Source organism: Acytostelium subglobosum (genome assembly GCF_000787575.1).
Source record: "Acytostelium subglobosum LB1 DNA, scaffold: scaffold4, whole genome shotgun sequence".
NCBI lineage: Eukaryota > Evosea > Eumycetozoa > Acytosteliales > Acytosteliaceae > Acytostelium > Acytostelium subglobosum.
Window position 1 is genome coordinate 1,487,894 of NW_012236528.1, and position 16,176 is coordinate 1,504,069.

Genomic DNA, 16,176 nt, shown 5'->3' on the forward strand with positions numbered 1-16,176 from the left:
TTGACAACTATTACATTCCAAACACAGAGTATCAATGAAAGGTGTTATTTGTCCTGCATCTATGAGCTTCATTCTAGTAGAGTAGTGAACTGTTATAATGGGTTAAAGTGATCATAAGGTTTAGTCAACCTTCCAAACAATGTCAACAAAATTCGAAATGATAATTACAACATAAAAAGGCGCCAACTGATCATTCTAAAATCATTTGGATCAGTTAGATTAACAAATAATAATACAAATAATGACAGATAATAATCAGGGTGGTAGTAACAAAAGTAAAGGCCATGGTAACTTGGTACGAAAGAGCGAGGTATGCTTCTTGATCCTGTCCTATTTAAAGGAGGAGCGTTTCAATGATTCCTTCGATGTGTTTCAAAAGGAATCTCAGTCAATGACAAAGAGTTTACAGAGAAATGCTGTAGGTACGACCAATATTATCTTGATTGTCACATCATCCTTTATTGTTGTTGGTGATTAACATCTGTCAAACCCATAGGGCAATAGTGTAAAGAGTCTAACAGCTATATTGAATGAATACGTGGTGTTAAAGGAAGAGAAAAGAAGGAATGATTCATTCGTGCAGTCAATGCTGATGAACAATCGCATTGCTTCTACAGATCCATTGTATGATACTATTCAAACAACACTGGTTACGTTTCGCACGATGCTCGACGACTATGCATCATATCGCAATGATCTGGTTGGGAATCAACAACAACAACAGCAACAGCAACAATTGAAGAAAAGAAAACTGGATGATAACACTAAACAACAACAACAACAACAACAGCAATCCTCTAGACAACAGTACCAGAATAATCAAACCATACAAAGTTCAATCACCAGTATTCCTGATACCACATCAACAACATCAACAACAACAACAACAACAACAACAACAACTACCCCAGCATCAGGAAAATCATTAGGAGGTGTGTCCAAGAGGAAGACATCCACACCAAAGAAACTATCCACGATGATGGCAAAGGCCCCAGAGTCACTCGGTGGTGCAGATTTGGGAAATATCATACAAACAGACTTTGGAAAAAGCTTTGAAGAGTTGTTACGCAATCCTCACATACAGGAGAAGATAGCCGATCACATCAACTCTGCACTTGCACTTCCTCAACACAATGCCACACCAGCCAATGGTGATAATGTCTATCAATCGAATTCCAATAATGTGGATGCTCCAATTCAAATGAACACATCAATGCCCTCCAGTACAATGATGGATACTTCCAGTCTCTATCATATTGGCGATGTATCATTGGATCTGGACAATATTATCTCTTCAATAGAGTCAGACCCAGAGATTGGTGGATTTGTACAACAACACCTACATCATCAATATGGCTTGTTTGATTACCATCCAATACAACAACAACAACAACTACAACCAATGATGACAAATACACCATATCTGAATGATTTGTATGGCAATGAGCCAAACATCAACAAAACAACAACAGACATTGAAGTGGATAATATCGTCGACGTCAAGTCTTTTAGCGATGGTATTCGTTCGAACCCAAACAAACTGGTTTCCACTCTTCCACCACAGGACAATAACAATCTAGATCGAAACAACAACAACAACAACAATGCCATACCGGACAACATTGACGATTTCCTATCAACACTAAACTATCATGATGATGATTGAACTTCTTAGATGACTATTATTATTATTGTTCCAAATTTAGCGACTGACAGTTGTTAATACCCCTTTGCCAACCAGAGGTAACTAAACTTGGATGTATGTGTGTATGTGTGTGTGTGTGTGTGTGTGTGTGTGTTTGATATTGTATGATTTAACCAACAAAGTTGTCACCACTTATAATACCCCTGCCCCCATCTTATCTGTTATCAATCAATCATTCAATCACAGAAAGTGTGTGACAGTCACCGATTCCATCATCAACAACAACAATGGAATATATTGATTGTTATCTTATACAACATTGGAAGAGTTATAGAGCTTGTAATATATTTATCAAAGTGTAACAATAATAATAAAAACAGTAGTAATAATAATAATTGGAGGTAGAACAACAAAGTAGTCCAAAAAAAAAAACAAAATAACCTTGAAAGAATGTTCTCATTTCTAAGTCACTTCAAGAAATCAAAGAGGTTGCTCACTCTACATCCAGCCAACAACAATCAACAACAACAACAACAACAGAAGAAGAATGTCATTTCCTCATCTCCAGCATTCGTATCGATTGCACAGACACAGGAACCACGTGATTATGATTGCACTGTCAATGTATTGATCGTTGGTCTTCAAGAGGCCGGAAAGACAACACTCCAACGCCAATTGGATCTGATGTATGGCACCCAGGTGCTCGATCCAAAATACTTCCAACGACTGATCTATGGTAACACAATTGCCACGCTGATCCGTCTGATTGAGAATGCTGAAAAGGTCAACATCACTTTCACCGAGGACAATACAGAGCGTGTGAAACGTGTTCTCACTACCCCAATCGAGTTGGCGAGGAGTAGACTCCCAAGATTCCCTCTTCGTCTGAGCTACGACTGTAAATGCCTTTGGGAGGATCCAGACGTCCAAACAATGTACAACTATGCCGCAGCTTGTCCAGAGTTTAGAACTCCAGGAAGAACTAAATAGTAAGTCATTGTTCAAGAGCGTGATGATCATTATTGCTAACACAGTAACAACAACAACAACAACCAACTGTAGCTATATGGACAATATGTTTAGAGTATTCTCACCAGAGTTTACACCTAACCGATTGGATATCATCAGTGCATATGAGCAAGTGGATACACATCAACAGTCGACTCTCACCCACCGTAGACTCAAAATGGATCTAACTTGTGGAGCCACCAAGCAGATCCAGAAGAGGGATTGGGTCGGACTCTCCTTGCATAGTCCACACTATATATTCTATGTCGTCCCTCTGAAGGAGTAAGAATTCCAATCACTTTGCAAAGGAACAACTACATACATATTAACACTCATCATAATAATAGATATCATTCATCAGATGATGTACTTAGAACACCTGACAACGCTTCGTCCAGTCACAACCAGTGTTGTAGCCACTCACACAAGAATCTCCTGTTGGACTCATTGACAACACTAGAGTCAATGGCAAACTCTAGTGAGTTTGATCCTTCGATATGTGTCTTCCTGGTGTTCAATCTTAGCGAGACATTCTTGGAGRAAGCTCAAGGTGTTCGACCTCAACACCTGCTTCAAAGACTATACCGATGGAGATGATCCTTCAAAGGCTTTGAACTTCATAGTCCAGAAGTTTGCCAACGTCGTAAGTACTCAGCGTTGTTAATATCGTATCAGGGTATTAACATGTAACCTGTCTGTATGTGAAGCTGGTGGAGAAGGGCAGACATTACAGAACATTCACAGTGAATCTACTTGATCAAAGTGATACGAGAGCTCAGTTTGATTCAATGTTGGATCAGATCATTCCTGACGCAGAGAGACGAGGTCTCTATGATGTTGCACCAAATACCAACACCCTGGCCTCCACATCCTTATTACAACAGGCAAACAGCACTATTGTTAAGCCGCTGCACGACACCAACATTGAGATCAGCAATAACAACATTGCCTCAACATCGACCACAACGACAACGTCAACTACTACCACTTTGGCAACATCTTCTCCAATCATTATTGAACCAACTATCACCAGCACCAGATTGTCTGCTCACGAGACAGAAACAACAATCATCAACAACATCAATAATGTTGAGAGCGTTGCCAGTAGTAGTAGTAGCAGCAGCAACAACAATGGTGCATCCACTTCCCCGAATACGGTGGAGTTAACTCAGCCCAATGGAAGTGCTCCAAAGAAGTCAAACTCTGTTGACAAGACCACCACCTCTGACAAGGTCAAGGCCAACAAGAGAGAGATACAGTTAGAGAAGGAGGCCGCCAAGGCAGAAAGAGAGGCCATAAAGTTGGAGAAGCTACAGACCAAGCAGAAAGAAAAGGAGCGCATGAGACTGGAGAAGGAGAGAGAAAGAGAGCTCCTTCGAGATAAACAACTGGAGCTACAGAGAGAGAGAGAACTTGCAAGGACAAAAGAGCGAGAGCAAAAGGCATTGGAAAAGGAGAAACAGGTCCAACAGAAGAAACAATCAGTTCAAAAGAAGGAGAAGACCAAAGGTCTACAGCTTGTTCAGTCAGGATTCAATTCCATACAAGGTAGAAGGAAGAACATGGAGGATGCTCATATGTTGATAGATAATCTACATGTAAGTTGTTATATATGTATATGAATGCAAGTACTTGTAAGTTGTTACTGATATCGTTTCATTATTCTCAGGATCTATTCAAACATGTTCCAACTGGAGAAGGAGTATTCTCATACTATGGAGTCTATGATGGACATGGAGGAGTTCATACGGCACAGGCATTGGAGCCAATAGTACACAAGTGTGTTGTTGAATCAAACGCATTTAAGGATGCCAACTATGAGCTAGCTCTAAAGGAGGGTTTCGACTTGGCCGATAAGTATGTATTTTACATTTAAAGTTATTGATTGACTTATATATTAACATTAACGTACTACTACAACTCAAAATAGACAAGTGATACCAATATGTGAGAAGAGTGGATCAACTGGAGTGGCATGTTTGATCACTGGCTCCCAATTGTACACTGCCAACATTGGTGATTCTGAATGTGTGTTGGCTCGCATGACTCCTACGTCATCACCAAAGGCACCCGTCTACGAATCTGTGCTCCTCACATACAAACATTTGGCCAACGACGAGAAGGAGAAAGCAAGGATAACCGAGATGGGTGGTATGATTATATTTGGACGTCTCTTTGGATCATTGGCAGTGTCCAGATCGTTTGGTGACCGAGAGTACAAGGACGGTGAGAAGAAGTATGTCACGAGCGATCCATTCACCCAGGTCGTGGATCTTACACCAAACGATCACTTTATCATCATGGCCTGTGATGGTTTGTGGGACAAGGTGTCATACGATGAGGCAGTGGATATGTGTTCCAAACTTCACAAGCAAGGCAAGACTGCCACCGAGATTAGTGAGGCCCTTGTCCAAGACTCGTACGATAAGGGATCAACAGATAATATTACTGTAATAGTTGTTATCCTAAATTGGAAATAGATCAATGTAAATAAAATAATTATTATTCAATAATAACATTGGGAAGTGATCTAAATCTAAATTGTGTTCCATTCACTATTCACAGGTCATGGATGAACAACACAATGATGATGATGTCTCTCGTTGTTGTTGTTGGACAACAACCACAACATCCAAATATTTCCTAATTTGGACAAAGTCAGAATAATCTACATTCACCCACCAATAGACACTCACACATTGAATCCTCACACACACACACACAAACACAAAGACGATTCTACGACTGGTAGTCATATATGAGTATACATCAACTCACATTCACTCTTAATTATTATTATTATTATTCATTCAATCATCTTTTATTTATATGTGTATTACAACTCTTAGAATGAAGTCAAACAACATAAACAACAACAATAAAGATATGATAAAACAAAAATCAAGATACAATCAAAACAGTAGCAGGGGTGAGATGAGCTCAATATCTGAAAGCAAGGAACAGAATTCACCATTGTTCACCCGCAAGAACTTCTACACCGTTGACGACAAAAGTGTAGCTGATGACATTAGTCTAATCAACAATATCAATAGCAATAACAACCATAACAAATTCAATAATAATAATAACATCAGTATAAACAATAGAACTCCACTCATCAAAGACTTTGAACAATCATTCCAGTCAAAGACAACAACAGGATGCCTATCACCAATCACGCGCTTGAGGAAGGGAAGTCTACCACTTCCTTCTTTGTATTCTTCAAGAGACATACAACAACAGAGTCATGAAATGGGACTATCCAAGAGAGAGATTGCATTACAGCGACGTAATGCTCGACACTTCTGGGGCACTATGCTCATACCTGGTTTAGACATCTTACGCTCAGATCTCATACGTGTGAAAGAGGAGTCAGACAGTCGTCTCATCCTTTTCATATCAGACATCAAACGGTCACTCAACAATGTAAGCACTACTGAGAAGGCAAAGGCTTTGCTACTGGATCTCTTGGTGGTGGCCTCAAGTTTCCTCTCCACTGATCACAACCAGATCGAGTGTGGCAAGTATGCTGAGGAACTTCTCAAGAAGTTGAATGCCAAGGAGATGGACAAGGTGGAGGGTGTAAATCGTGAGAAGGTTGTCAACCTACTCTTTATCATTTCAAACTTTGGCAGGATAAAGGAGTTTGTCTCTGTCGAGAACGAGAAGATCCAAGACAAGGAAAACACTTCTTTGTCACATGTGACAACAGTATGTAGTCAATTCCCACTTTCAAACAGAGTATGTTATTAATACCAAGTGCGTTTGTTATATTCTAGGGTCAAGAGACAATCGCAGCATCAGCAGTATCATTGAAGCCTCGTAAACCTATAACACTAAGCCAACACAGGGGACTTGCAACCAATCATAACAATAATTATAATAGTAGAACACTATCAACAAGTCTTAATCCAAACGATTTGTCTGCACCGCAAGACAAACAAACTGATACATGGAGGGTCATAGAATCAAGTCCATTGATCCACTCAAGTACAAAGCCAGTCATCAAACCCTTGAGGTTACCAGAGAGCCAGTCTGAACCTTTTGTGCCCCCTCATATCTCTCGAATGTTGGTAAGTACTTTATTACAGTGTAATAATTCCCATTGTATTCTTATTGATTTATTGCTTGTCAATTATATAGGTTAAGGATAAAGAGAATGAAGGTTCCATACAGCCAAGAGTTATAGAGAGCTCCAGCTTCTTTGGTGAAGACGAAGAGGACTTTATCTCTTCATCCTCCGATTCTGAATCATCTGATGATGACGACGATGAGTCTGACCTTCCTCTGGCCACCAGCATCACACAACCAAAAGTCGTCACATTGCAAGATCCGAGAGTCAACTCGTTAGTATGTATAACCTGTGTATGATGATAGTTAAACAAATTGCTTGCTGACCTTATATCCCTCTATGCACACTTTAGAAAACTGACACGGCCTTCAAGAAGATAGGAGGAGTAAGTAAATTACATAATAATAATAATAATAATAACAACATTTTGGTACTTTATAATTCCTAACTCATTCATTTCCACAGATCCCACTGATCAGATCAGCAAGCTACAGTCCCCAAAAGGCTATTGAAATAAAGAAAGAGCTAAGCGGTGGCTTCAAGAAGGTAATTACTCCACTTGGACCAGACATATTGTTAATAATAGCAACCTAACACTCTTTCTCCAGCTTGCCAGGTCATACACAGATATCCCAACTTTGAGGACATTGGTTAAGCAAGAAGAGGAACAGATGGTCATATGTAGGATATGTGAGGAGAGGATCGAGACATCACTATTTGAGAAGCATTCCAAGTTGTGTGCAACCACCAAGCAAGAGGACATGAAGGCCATGAATATCGATGATCAACTAAGAGCTGTAAGTTCAACATTAAAGTTCCTTCTTTGTTCTATTTACTAACAATAGTACAAATCAATTAGATTGGCACCATTTTGGCAGATGTAGGTGCTTAACGGCATTGTGATTGGCATCCCATACTAATATATATATTTATCAACACTTTTCTGTAGAGAGGTCAATTTGAAATCAAGTCGTTAGTGGACAATGCAATCGAGATGGGGGCACGAGAAGAGAAGGCACTATTACACGATCTCAAGACCAAACTAATACTCGAGACAGCAGAAGATCTCAAAGGTCTTCTCAAGAAGATTGAGACATTGGTATGATTACTCTTGAAACTCTCACGCACTGTTCATATTGAGTTCTAATCCTGTCCTTTTGACAAACAATAGATTTTGGACAAGTCAGTGGCATTGGTGAATTCAGAGCAGGCCATCAACTCTTCACCAATATTGTTCAGATCTCCATCAAGAGGAATGATTTCTCCACGAACCAGAGAGTACATTGAGAATTGTAATACCAACGTTGGTGGCAGGAGTAGGTCAGACTCTGATCCATGCCGCCCCTCAACTTTGGATCTGAAGACATCGGTTGGAATTCCAACTATTGATGATTTCCAGATCATCAAACCCATCACCAAAGGTGGATTTGGGTAGGTAGTTGTCTTTTGAAATCTCTCTTACGTAATCACATAGACTAATAATGACTCATTTACAGTAAGGTATATTTGGCCAAGAAGAAGAAGACCGGAGATATATATGCAATCAAACGTCTGAAGAAATCCGATATGATCAAGAAGAATCAGGTCGATCACGTCAAGGTCGAGAGGAATATCTTGGCATATACAAGCAACCCCTTTGTAGTCAAGATGTACTATTCATTTCAAACAAAAGTAAGTAACCTTATACAATGTCCGCATGCACCCATTGTCCTCAATCTCTAACTCCCAACCAAACCAAAAGGATTATTTCTATCTAGTTATGGAGTATGTCCATGGTGGAGATTGCTTTTCTTTGCTCCAGAACCTTGGAGGACTTGATGAGGACATGGCCAAGATGATCATTGCTGAGACAGTGCTTGCTCTCGAGTATCTTCACGGACTTGGAATTACCCACAGAGACCTTAAACCGGATAATCTGCTCATTGACAAAAATGGTCACGTCAAGCTAACAGACTTTGGTCTGTCCAAGGTCGGTCTTCTCGATATTCAGGGAGTCGTACCACCAAGCTATCTCAGTCCCAAGCTTTCATCACAAGTGAAGCCAAAAAACAAGAGACTGTTGCCACTTATGTCCACCAAGAAGATGCCATTGGCTTTCTCATCGCCATCAATACCCAACGCCGCCACCGCGTTCTTTCCCTTTGAGAACAACACCAACAGTTCATATGACAAACCTCATCAACAGCAACAACATATCACCTCTGAGAAGGTGGAACCTCCTCATTCACCAAACAATAAGAGGTCTCGTATGCTGAGCTGTGTTGGTACACCAGACTATCTCGCACCGGAAATCCTTCTTGGCATTGGACATGGAAAAGAAGTGGATTGGTTCTCGGTTGGAGTCATGCTCTACGAGTTCCTGACAGGCTTGCCGCCATTCAGCGCTGACACTGTTGAGGCCACCTTCCAGAACATCTTGCAGAGGAACATAAAGTATCCCGACGATATGTCTGATGAAGCTAGGGATATCATTGACAAGCTACTGGCATTGAATCCTCAATCGAGATTGGGCTACAATGGTGCAGATGAGGTGAAGAGCCATCCTTTCTTCCAGGACATTGATTGGGCAACGATAAGAACGCAGAATACCTACTTTAAGCCAGTCCTCCAGGATTTACAAGATACCAGTTACTTTGATGGTATGTATTCTGAAATAGTCCTTGTAACAACACACAACGAACTAACATTATTATTCTTTTAGCCAGGAAACCTTTCTATGACCTTCGAATATCTGATGATTCAAACAGCAACAGCCCACAGATAAACATACCACTGAATGGAGAGATAGAACTGAATAAGCTGGTGGATGATTTCTTATATGTCAACTTTCAGAGTTTGTCAGAGCTCAACCAAGACAGGCTAGCAGAGACAAAACCCTATCTACTAAGCAAGAGGAGAAACTCCTCTTGATATTCTATTGACAACAGAAATGTAATAAAGTTCTAGTAGTAGGCTGATTATTCTCACCATTCATTTCAAACAGAGAAAGAAACACAAAAGATTAACAGATATATAGAGTGATGTCTTTGATCAACACCTGTTTCTATTCTCTTTCTGATATATATTACCTTCTTCATTAAACTAGCTGCCTCCAGACTCAGTCTTTTTCTCAGCCTCTCGCAGCATTTCTTTCAACTGCGTCACAATCTGTTGCCAGACACCAAGTTCTTGGCGTCAGAGTCACTCGTGCTCTCTAAAGATGCTGCGCAAAAGGACACAACATCGATACCAGTATCGGTCAGGAGGTTAATACTGGACAACTTCTTCAATTTACAGCTTCACTCACATGTTATCCCTCACTCGACAACCGAGCTCATCCTTGGACAGGCTTTCGATCAACCGCTGGATGAACACTCGATCCCATCCTCAGTGGTCGAATGTTTAACCAAAGGATACCTTGCGGATCGATTCCAACATCAGTCTTAACACTGTCGTTCGGTGAGCGCTTCAACCACATGGGTGCCATCCCTACATCAGTGACGTCCCTCTCATTTGGTGAGCGATTCAACCCGACCTTGGCACTGGGCGTCATACCATTTGGTGTCACCACGATAGTATTAGGCACTGACTTTAACCAAATCCTGGAGTCCGGGTCACTTCCTGCTTCGGTAACCTCGTTGGAGTTTGGAGACAAGTTCAACCAGGCGTTGGTCCCTGGCGCAATTCCCTCCGCAGTCACATCCCTCTCATTTGGCAGAGGCTTCAATAGATCTTTGGCTCGTGGCCAGCTACCAACATCATTGGCATCGTTGTCCTTTGGATATAGATTCAACTGTCAGCTGCAAGAGGTCGATACCCCATCGTCCGTCACCTCGCTGTCATTTGGAGATAGTCAGAATAGTACCTACACAGACCTCAGCAAAGACAGCAGATGTAATCTCTATGTTCAACAGAGAGATTTACAAGCATCATGGGTTGCCATCAGTGATCATCAAGTGACAACGATTCAAAGCTCAAGTCCAAGTTGTTCAAACACTTTGCCAAAGTGTATGGAGTACTATTGAGGACGACAACGAGCGCACATCAACAAGCGAATGGTATGGCTGAAGTGATGATACGAGTCGTCAAAGGCATGATCACCAAGTTGCTCATCGACAACAACAACATCAAGGAGTGGTTGGAGGTCATCGACACCATCGAGTTCGCGATGAACTCAACTGTGTCGTCAGCGACTGGTTACTCACCATTCAAGATACTGCTGGGATACAACCCGATGTCACCATTGAACATCCTGCGCTACCGCGCTGAGCAAATGGATGTCAAGGATGATGAGATACTCAAGCTCATGGAGGAACGCAGGTCTATAATGAAGTTCGTTCAACGCAATGTACGCAAGAGAGGTTGGACGATGCGAGCCAACTACAACAAGGACAAGATGGAGAATCATATCAAGGTTGGTGATCTGGTGTACGTTCAACTCAAGAGAGGTCATACAGTGGTCAAGAAGATGCAGGCGAGGTTCGAGGGACCCTGGCCTGTGACCAAGGTGGAAGGATTGAACATCACCGTCAAAAGAACGATCTCCACAGATATCAAGACTACTACGCAGGAGGTGGTGGTGCACGTCAAGTACGTCGTACCATTTCATCCGCGTAAGGCTTTGGTAGAGGAGGACGCCGACGATCAAGACATCGGCGACCTGGATCAGATGAGGGTGGAGAAGGGTGACCTGGGGTCTACCCGCATCCCGGGCGTTGACGACGAGTTGACGCACCACGACCAGGAGACCGTCGTAGATGGCGCCATCGACGACGCGACCCTCGCTGGGAGCGACCTGGAGAGTACGCAAGGAGGGACTGTGGACGAATCACCGGCCAGTGTGGACCCGCAGCCTGTCGACTTGTCGTTGCTGCTTCCTGTGTCCACGTTGGAGTGGATGGGCATTCATGGAATGGAGGACTTACGATACGCTGTAAGTAACACACTCATCGTTGCAGACGTGGAGGAGGCTGGGTCGAATTGGAAGACAATCATCGAGACATGTCTATTCGACAATGATCAAACCAGTACCACAAGCACAACTCAACCAAGATTAGGTAAAGGCAGCCGAGGCATTGATTCAATTCGAGGAAGACATTCGGATCTGTCAAAGTCGTACACACCATCAGTGGAGGCCAGCTCAATCATCAAGAGGAGATCCTGGAGATCCGTTTGGCCAAGCCAGTTCATCTACTACTCGCCAAGCGCAAGTTCAAGATCGCTGGAACCAAGTCACAGCGAGTGGAGTACTTGTTCAAGGTCAGCCAGACAGTGGCTTGGGTTGGAGACTTCCCGACACTGACTAAGGACCTCAACTTGGAACTCAAGCGCCGTGCCATCGTCCTACCAGTCTGTGCCCGTCTACGCTTTTCCTCTGAGGAAGAAGAGGTTTTTAACGCGAGACACTTCAAGAGGCAAACACTGGAACGTCATCATCCGTCGATCAACAATCAGCAGTAACTTTTAATCAATCACTTTGCGGAGAGCAACCAAACCCTTAAGTGTGGCAGTGTTATCAATGTATATTGATAAGTGTGGGAGACGACAGTCAAACCACAAGTTAACACAGCCGTTTGCCAACTGCAGTTACCAATTGGGCGGATCTGTTCCAGAACGTCCCAATGTGGTCACACACTCACACACTCACACGCTCACACACGAGACTCCGTGATCCCGTAACACGAACGACGACTATGACATGGACAAGCAAACCTTCCAAAGAGATTAACAAAGTTGACAATTAGAGATACAATTAAAGATATATACTATTATTATTATTATTATTACTACACATCCAACTACATACCAATGACCGACAATCTGCACGATCAATTTGACAAAGCATACGCACAGTCTAACATCACCTTAATACTTTCCTGCCTTGACCAGGATCTGACTACTGGGTTGATTCCAAACACTACAAGTATTCTAGCCCGCATTTTGGTGATGTGTACACATGTGATGGGCTGGCGCGAGGATGAGCAAGGGCGACAGAATAGAGTTTGGCGCCGAGGTAGAGTTTGGCACCAGAGTAGGGTCCAGTGTCAGAGAATTGCCTGGCGCCAACGTTAGTGAAGAGACAGGAGGCCAGAGAACTGGAAGTCGGACAGGAAGATGGTGTGGTTCTTGTCAAGCTTTCGGACAACGAGCTGGCGGAATATGAGGCATTCTTTGTCGATGGTGAATGTTATGGATGTGAGAGGGGTGGACTTGAAGATCCAGACGATCGTCTCGAATGCTTCCAAACAAAAGGAATTGACCACTTTGAGACATTGCAGTTGGGATAGCACGTGGAGGTCTGCATCCCCCAGTGCGTCAAAGGTCGGGTATGATATAGTGAGCTCGGCCACTGACTCTGGAATCACCCTCGGGCTAAGCTCCATGGGTACATCTGAGCTATCGAAGGCAATGTCCAACGACGTGATTGTAGGCGGAATGACTGATTCGGATAGAGGCTGGCTCACAAAGTAATTGTGTCCAAAGCGGAGCATGGTGGTTGAGGCTGGTATGGCGTCGCGATTGTATCTCACTGAGCAATCAAACGCCAGTGATGTCACTGACGGTGGAATCCAGCCCGTAACAAGAGGCGTCGATATTGAAGACCCAAAAAATGTGAGCCGGGTCACTGATGGCGGGATGAGCCCATGAGTCAGAACCAAGTGTTGAGTGTTGAGTGTAAGTGATGTCACGGAGCCAGGAATGAAGCCATGGACCAGTGGTGTCCGTCTGAAGCCCAGGTCCAACGAGGTCACTGAGCTTGGAATTGTTTGGCTCGTCAGGTGGCAAGGATAGCTGGGGTTGTTGATACCCAAGTGAGTGAGCGACGACGGGAGCATTCCCTCCAGTGATTGGTCGAATAACGCTCCGAACCTGAGCGTCCTCACCGATGCTGGAATCAGGCGGATCACGGAATTGAACTCATTGGCAAAAGTGAGATCGGTGACCGACGAGGGGATGGGCACAGGGCGGATACAATTTACCTTGCCAATTGTCAGGGTTGTTATTGATGTCGGAAGATGGATGTCCTTGGTCACGGTAAACTCTCGTAAGTAGAGCCATGTGACTGAGGCCGGAATGACACCTTCCGAGAGCGGACCGACCAAGTGTCTTGTGAAGCTCAGGTGTGTGACCGATGTCGGGGTCACTCCACTGGCGACCGAAATATGGTCGGACGAGAGCGTGACCGAGTGAGAGATGTCGCCCATCCGAACCTCTGGACACCTGAGCTTCAGGGTAGTCACCGACGATGGGATGTAATGTGGAGGCAGATGGCCATGATAACGAATGTTGAGGACGGTCAAAGCTGCCCCTGCCGCCACTGATGGTGCCAACAGGGGCAAGCTGTGCATGTCCAGTTTAAGACGGGTGATGGATGTTGGCAGTATGCCATGCATGAAGTTGTCGGTGCCCTTGAGGAACAAGGTATGGATGTGGCTTGGTATCTTGGACATGTCGCGTGTACGTTTGTCGTAGGCAAAGTCCAGAGTGGTGCAGTATGAAGGGACGTCCTCAACTCGTATCCAGCAGTCGACATTGGCCGTCGATTGCGACAGCATCGATTTGTACAGCTTGAGTGTGTGTATAAAGTTGAGCAACTCGTCGGCGTCCACCTTGAATGGCGGGCTTGGTTTGAATCGCAGATAGAGCTCCCTGCTTGCAAAGAGCTGCCTGCACGTGAGACTGAAGCAGAGCCGATCAATGTTGCTGTCCAACTCTGACACGATGTTTCTGAGCACCTGATAGTGATTGAATAACGAATGCATTGAAATATATTTGTAGAGATAATGAATGGATAAAACTTGATAAAGTTTTAATGTCTATGACCTGCTTTTGTCCTTTAGGAGTGTTGTTGGATGATGTTGGACCTTGGTGCACCATTACAATTCGAGTTGCCTTCGCATTGGAGGGGTGCGACGATCCAAGTGAGCTGTAAATGGTCGTCTTTTCATGGATGTCCAAGACTGTAATTCCTATGAATCACTTCAACAGTGATGTATAATATAATGATCGCTTGATCTTGATGTGTTGAGTATTAMTATACTATAATCTTGATTGRTATTAGTTATTGTTAGAAGTAGAAGTGCGACGATCTGMATCCAMGGTTTTGGTTGTTACMTGTGTAGTTGGATGTTGATGACCAAAGTTGATGAAGATTACTCCAACGACAATGAATATWGTATGTATCGCTTCTTCTTGATGGGTCGAGTCTGATGATGTGTCATAGGTGTTTGTTGGACGATGTTGGTGATCAGTGGAGTGCGACGATCGTAGTTGATGCAACAATATGAGCGTATCCTGGGCTGTTGTTGAATGTGTTGCTAAAGAATAGCTTCAGTAGTGATGTACAATATAACTATCGATTCACCTTGATGTGTTGAGTCTGTTGGTATGTCAATTGTAGGTGTTATCGAGATGTTGGTGGCAGTTGGAGTGCGACTCTTGGCGCGTGTAATGGGAAATGACTGTACTTTGTAAGAATAGGTTCAACAATAACATATTATATATAGATCGATTCCTGTAGATGTACTGAATCTGTTGGTGTATCAAACGTATGCGTTGAACATTGTTGGTGTATCATCGTTGTGTCGAGACTCATTCGAAATGCATTCATGATTGGTGTGATGTTGTTCAATGACGATGATTGATATCTTGATCGATTCGCGTTGATGAGAGGAGTAACAAGATATATTATGTTGAGGTGTTGAATGACGTTGTCAGGAGTTGATAGATCAACCTTCATCTGTTGTTGTTGTTGTTGTAAACCTGGATGTCATAAAGTGGATGATGTTGTTGTATAAGCTTCAATGTTATTATTTAATCATATGATCCACTGTCTGTATGTATTTGTACTAATGTTATATGTATCATAGTTGTTAATGACTTGTCTATTCAGTCATTGTCAAAGTGATTCAAACAACTGTGGAATTTTSATTAAAATTAATTATTGTTTATTGTCCAGTTAGTTCAAGTCGTTGGGTAATTCAATTCATTTCGATTATTTGGAATTTTTCATAATTAATTTGGAAGTTCACTGCAAAACACAGCATCATGCAGTCAGTCAGGTAGCTTGTACAGATAATAGTAATTGGCAAATACACTTGCTCATTGTTTATTCGTCCGATTTGGATGTATCACTGGAGTCTTTCCTGATGTAGGGAGCAAGCTCTTGTCTCTGGAGCATCTGGAGGTACGTGTCAAGCCGTGTCAGTCCGATGCGATGCTCCTCGATGTGGAAGCGCATTATTTGCGCGATGTGCTCATAATACTCCACAACCTCCTGGAGTTTGTGGAAACTCAGCTCCTCAGTGGTGTAGTCTGACTGATTGAGATCGAGGGGCCCTTCTTTTCTGGCCCTCTTGACAGGACGAGCGGGCTCCTCATCGAGTCTGATTGGTGCTTTTCGAGTGTCGAGAACAATCATCTGTGATCTGTGACCACCATGTCAGTTAAAGTGTCAAAGTCCAAGGTCAAT

At 43.0% G+C, this 16,176-nt stretch overlaps 5 protein-coding genes across 5 annotated transcripts; 4 read left to right on the top strand and 1 right to left on the bottom strand.

Annotated features, from left to right (window-relative positions):
* Window positions 1–664: 664 nt before the first annotated feature.
* On the top strand, window positions 665–1,666 carry SAMD00019534_027550 (hypothetical protein; the record flags this gene model as incomplete). The annotated part of the gene is made up of 1 exon (XM_012902053.1): window positions 665–1,666. One exon carries the CDS (start codon window positions 665–667, stop codon window positions 1,664–1,666), a length of 1,002 nt encoding a protein of 333 aa, XP_012757507.1.
* A 429-nt stretch (window positions 1,667–2,095) lies between these two features.
* On the top strand, window positions 2,096–2,939 carry SAMD00019534_027560 (hypothetical protein; the record flags this gene model as incomplete). The annotated part of the gene is made up of 2 exons (XM_012902054.1): window positions 2,096–2,634; window positions 2,708–2,939. The coding sequence occupies 2 exons, from the start codon at window positions 2,096–2,098 to the stop codon at window positions 2,937–2,939; spliced, it is 771 nt and encodes a 256-aa protein (XP_012757508.1).
* A 502-nt stretch (window positions 2,940–3,441) lies between these two features.
* SAMD00019534_027570 (hypothetical protein) lies at window positions 3,442–5,133 on the top strand (the record flags this gene model as incomplete). Its single annotated transcript, XM_012902055.1, has 3 exons — window positions 3,442–4,251; window positions 4,323–4,510; window positions 4,584–5,133. 3 exons carry the CDS (start codon window positions 3,442–3,444, stop codon window positions 5,131–5,133), a joined length of 1,548 nt encoding a protein of 515 aa, XP_012757509.1.
* A 772-nt stretch (window positions 5,134–5,905) lies between these two features.
* On the top strand, window positions 5,906–10,151 carry SAMD00019534_027580 (hypothetical protein; the record flags this gene model as incomplete). The annotated part of the gene is made up of 13 exons (XM_012902056.1): window positions 5,906–6,364; window positions 6,652–6,726; window positions 6,797–7,003; window positions 7,078–7,110; window positions 7,191–7,271; window positions 7,334–7,522; window positions 7,585–7,605; window positions 7,675–7,824; window positions 7,897–8,156; window positions 8,222–8,396; window positions 8,467–9,364; window positions 9,427–9,558; window positions 9,811–10,151. 13 exons carry the CDS (start codon window positions 5,906–5,908, stop codon window positions 10,149–10,151), a joined length of 3,021 nt encoding a protein of 1,006 aa, XP_012757510.1.
* A 2,621-nt stretch (window positions 10,152–12,772) lies between these two features.
* Window positions 12,773–14,467, bottom strand: SAMD00019534_027590 (hypothetical protein; the record flags this gene model as incomplete). Its single annotated transcript, XM_012902057.1, has 1 exon — window positions 12,773–14,467. The coding sequence occupies one exon, from the start codon at window positions 14,465–14,467 to the stop codon at window positions 12,773–12,775; it is 1,695 nt and encodes a 564-aa protein (XP_012757511.1).
* Between the last annotated feature and the right edge of the window lie 1,709 nt (window positions 14,468–16,176).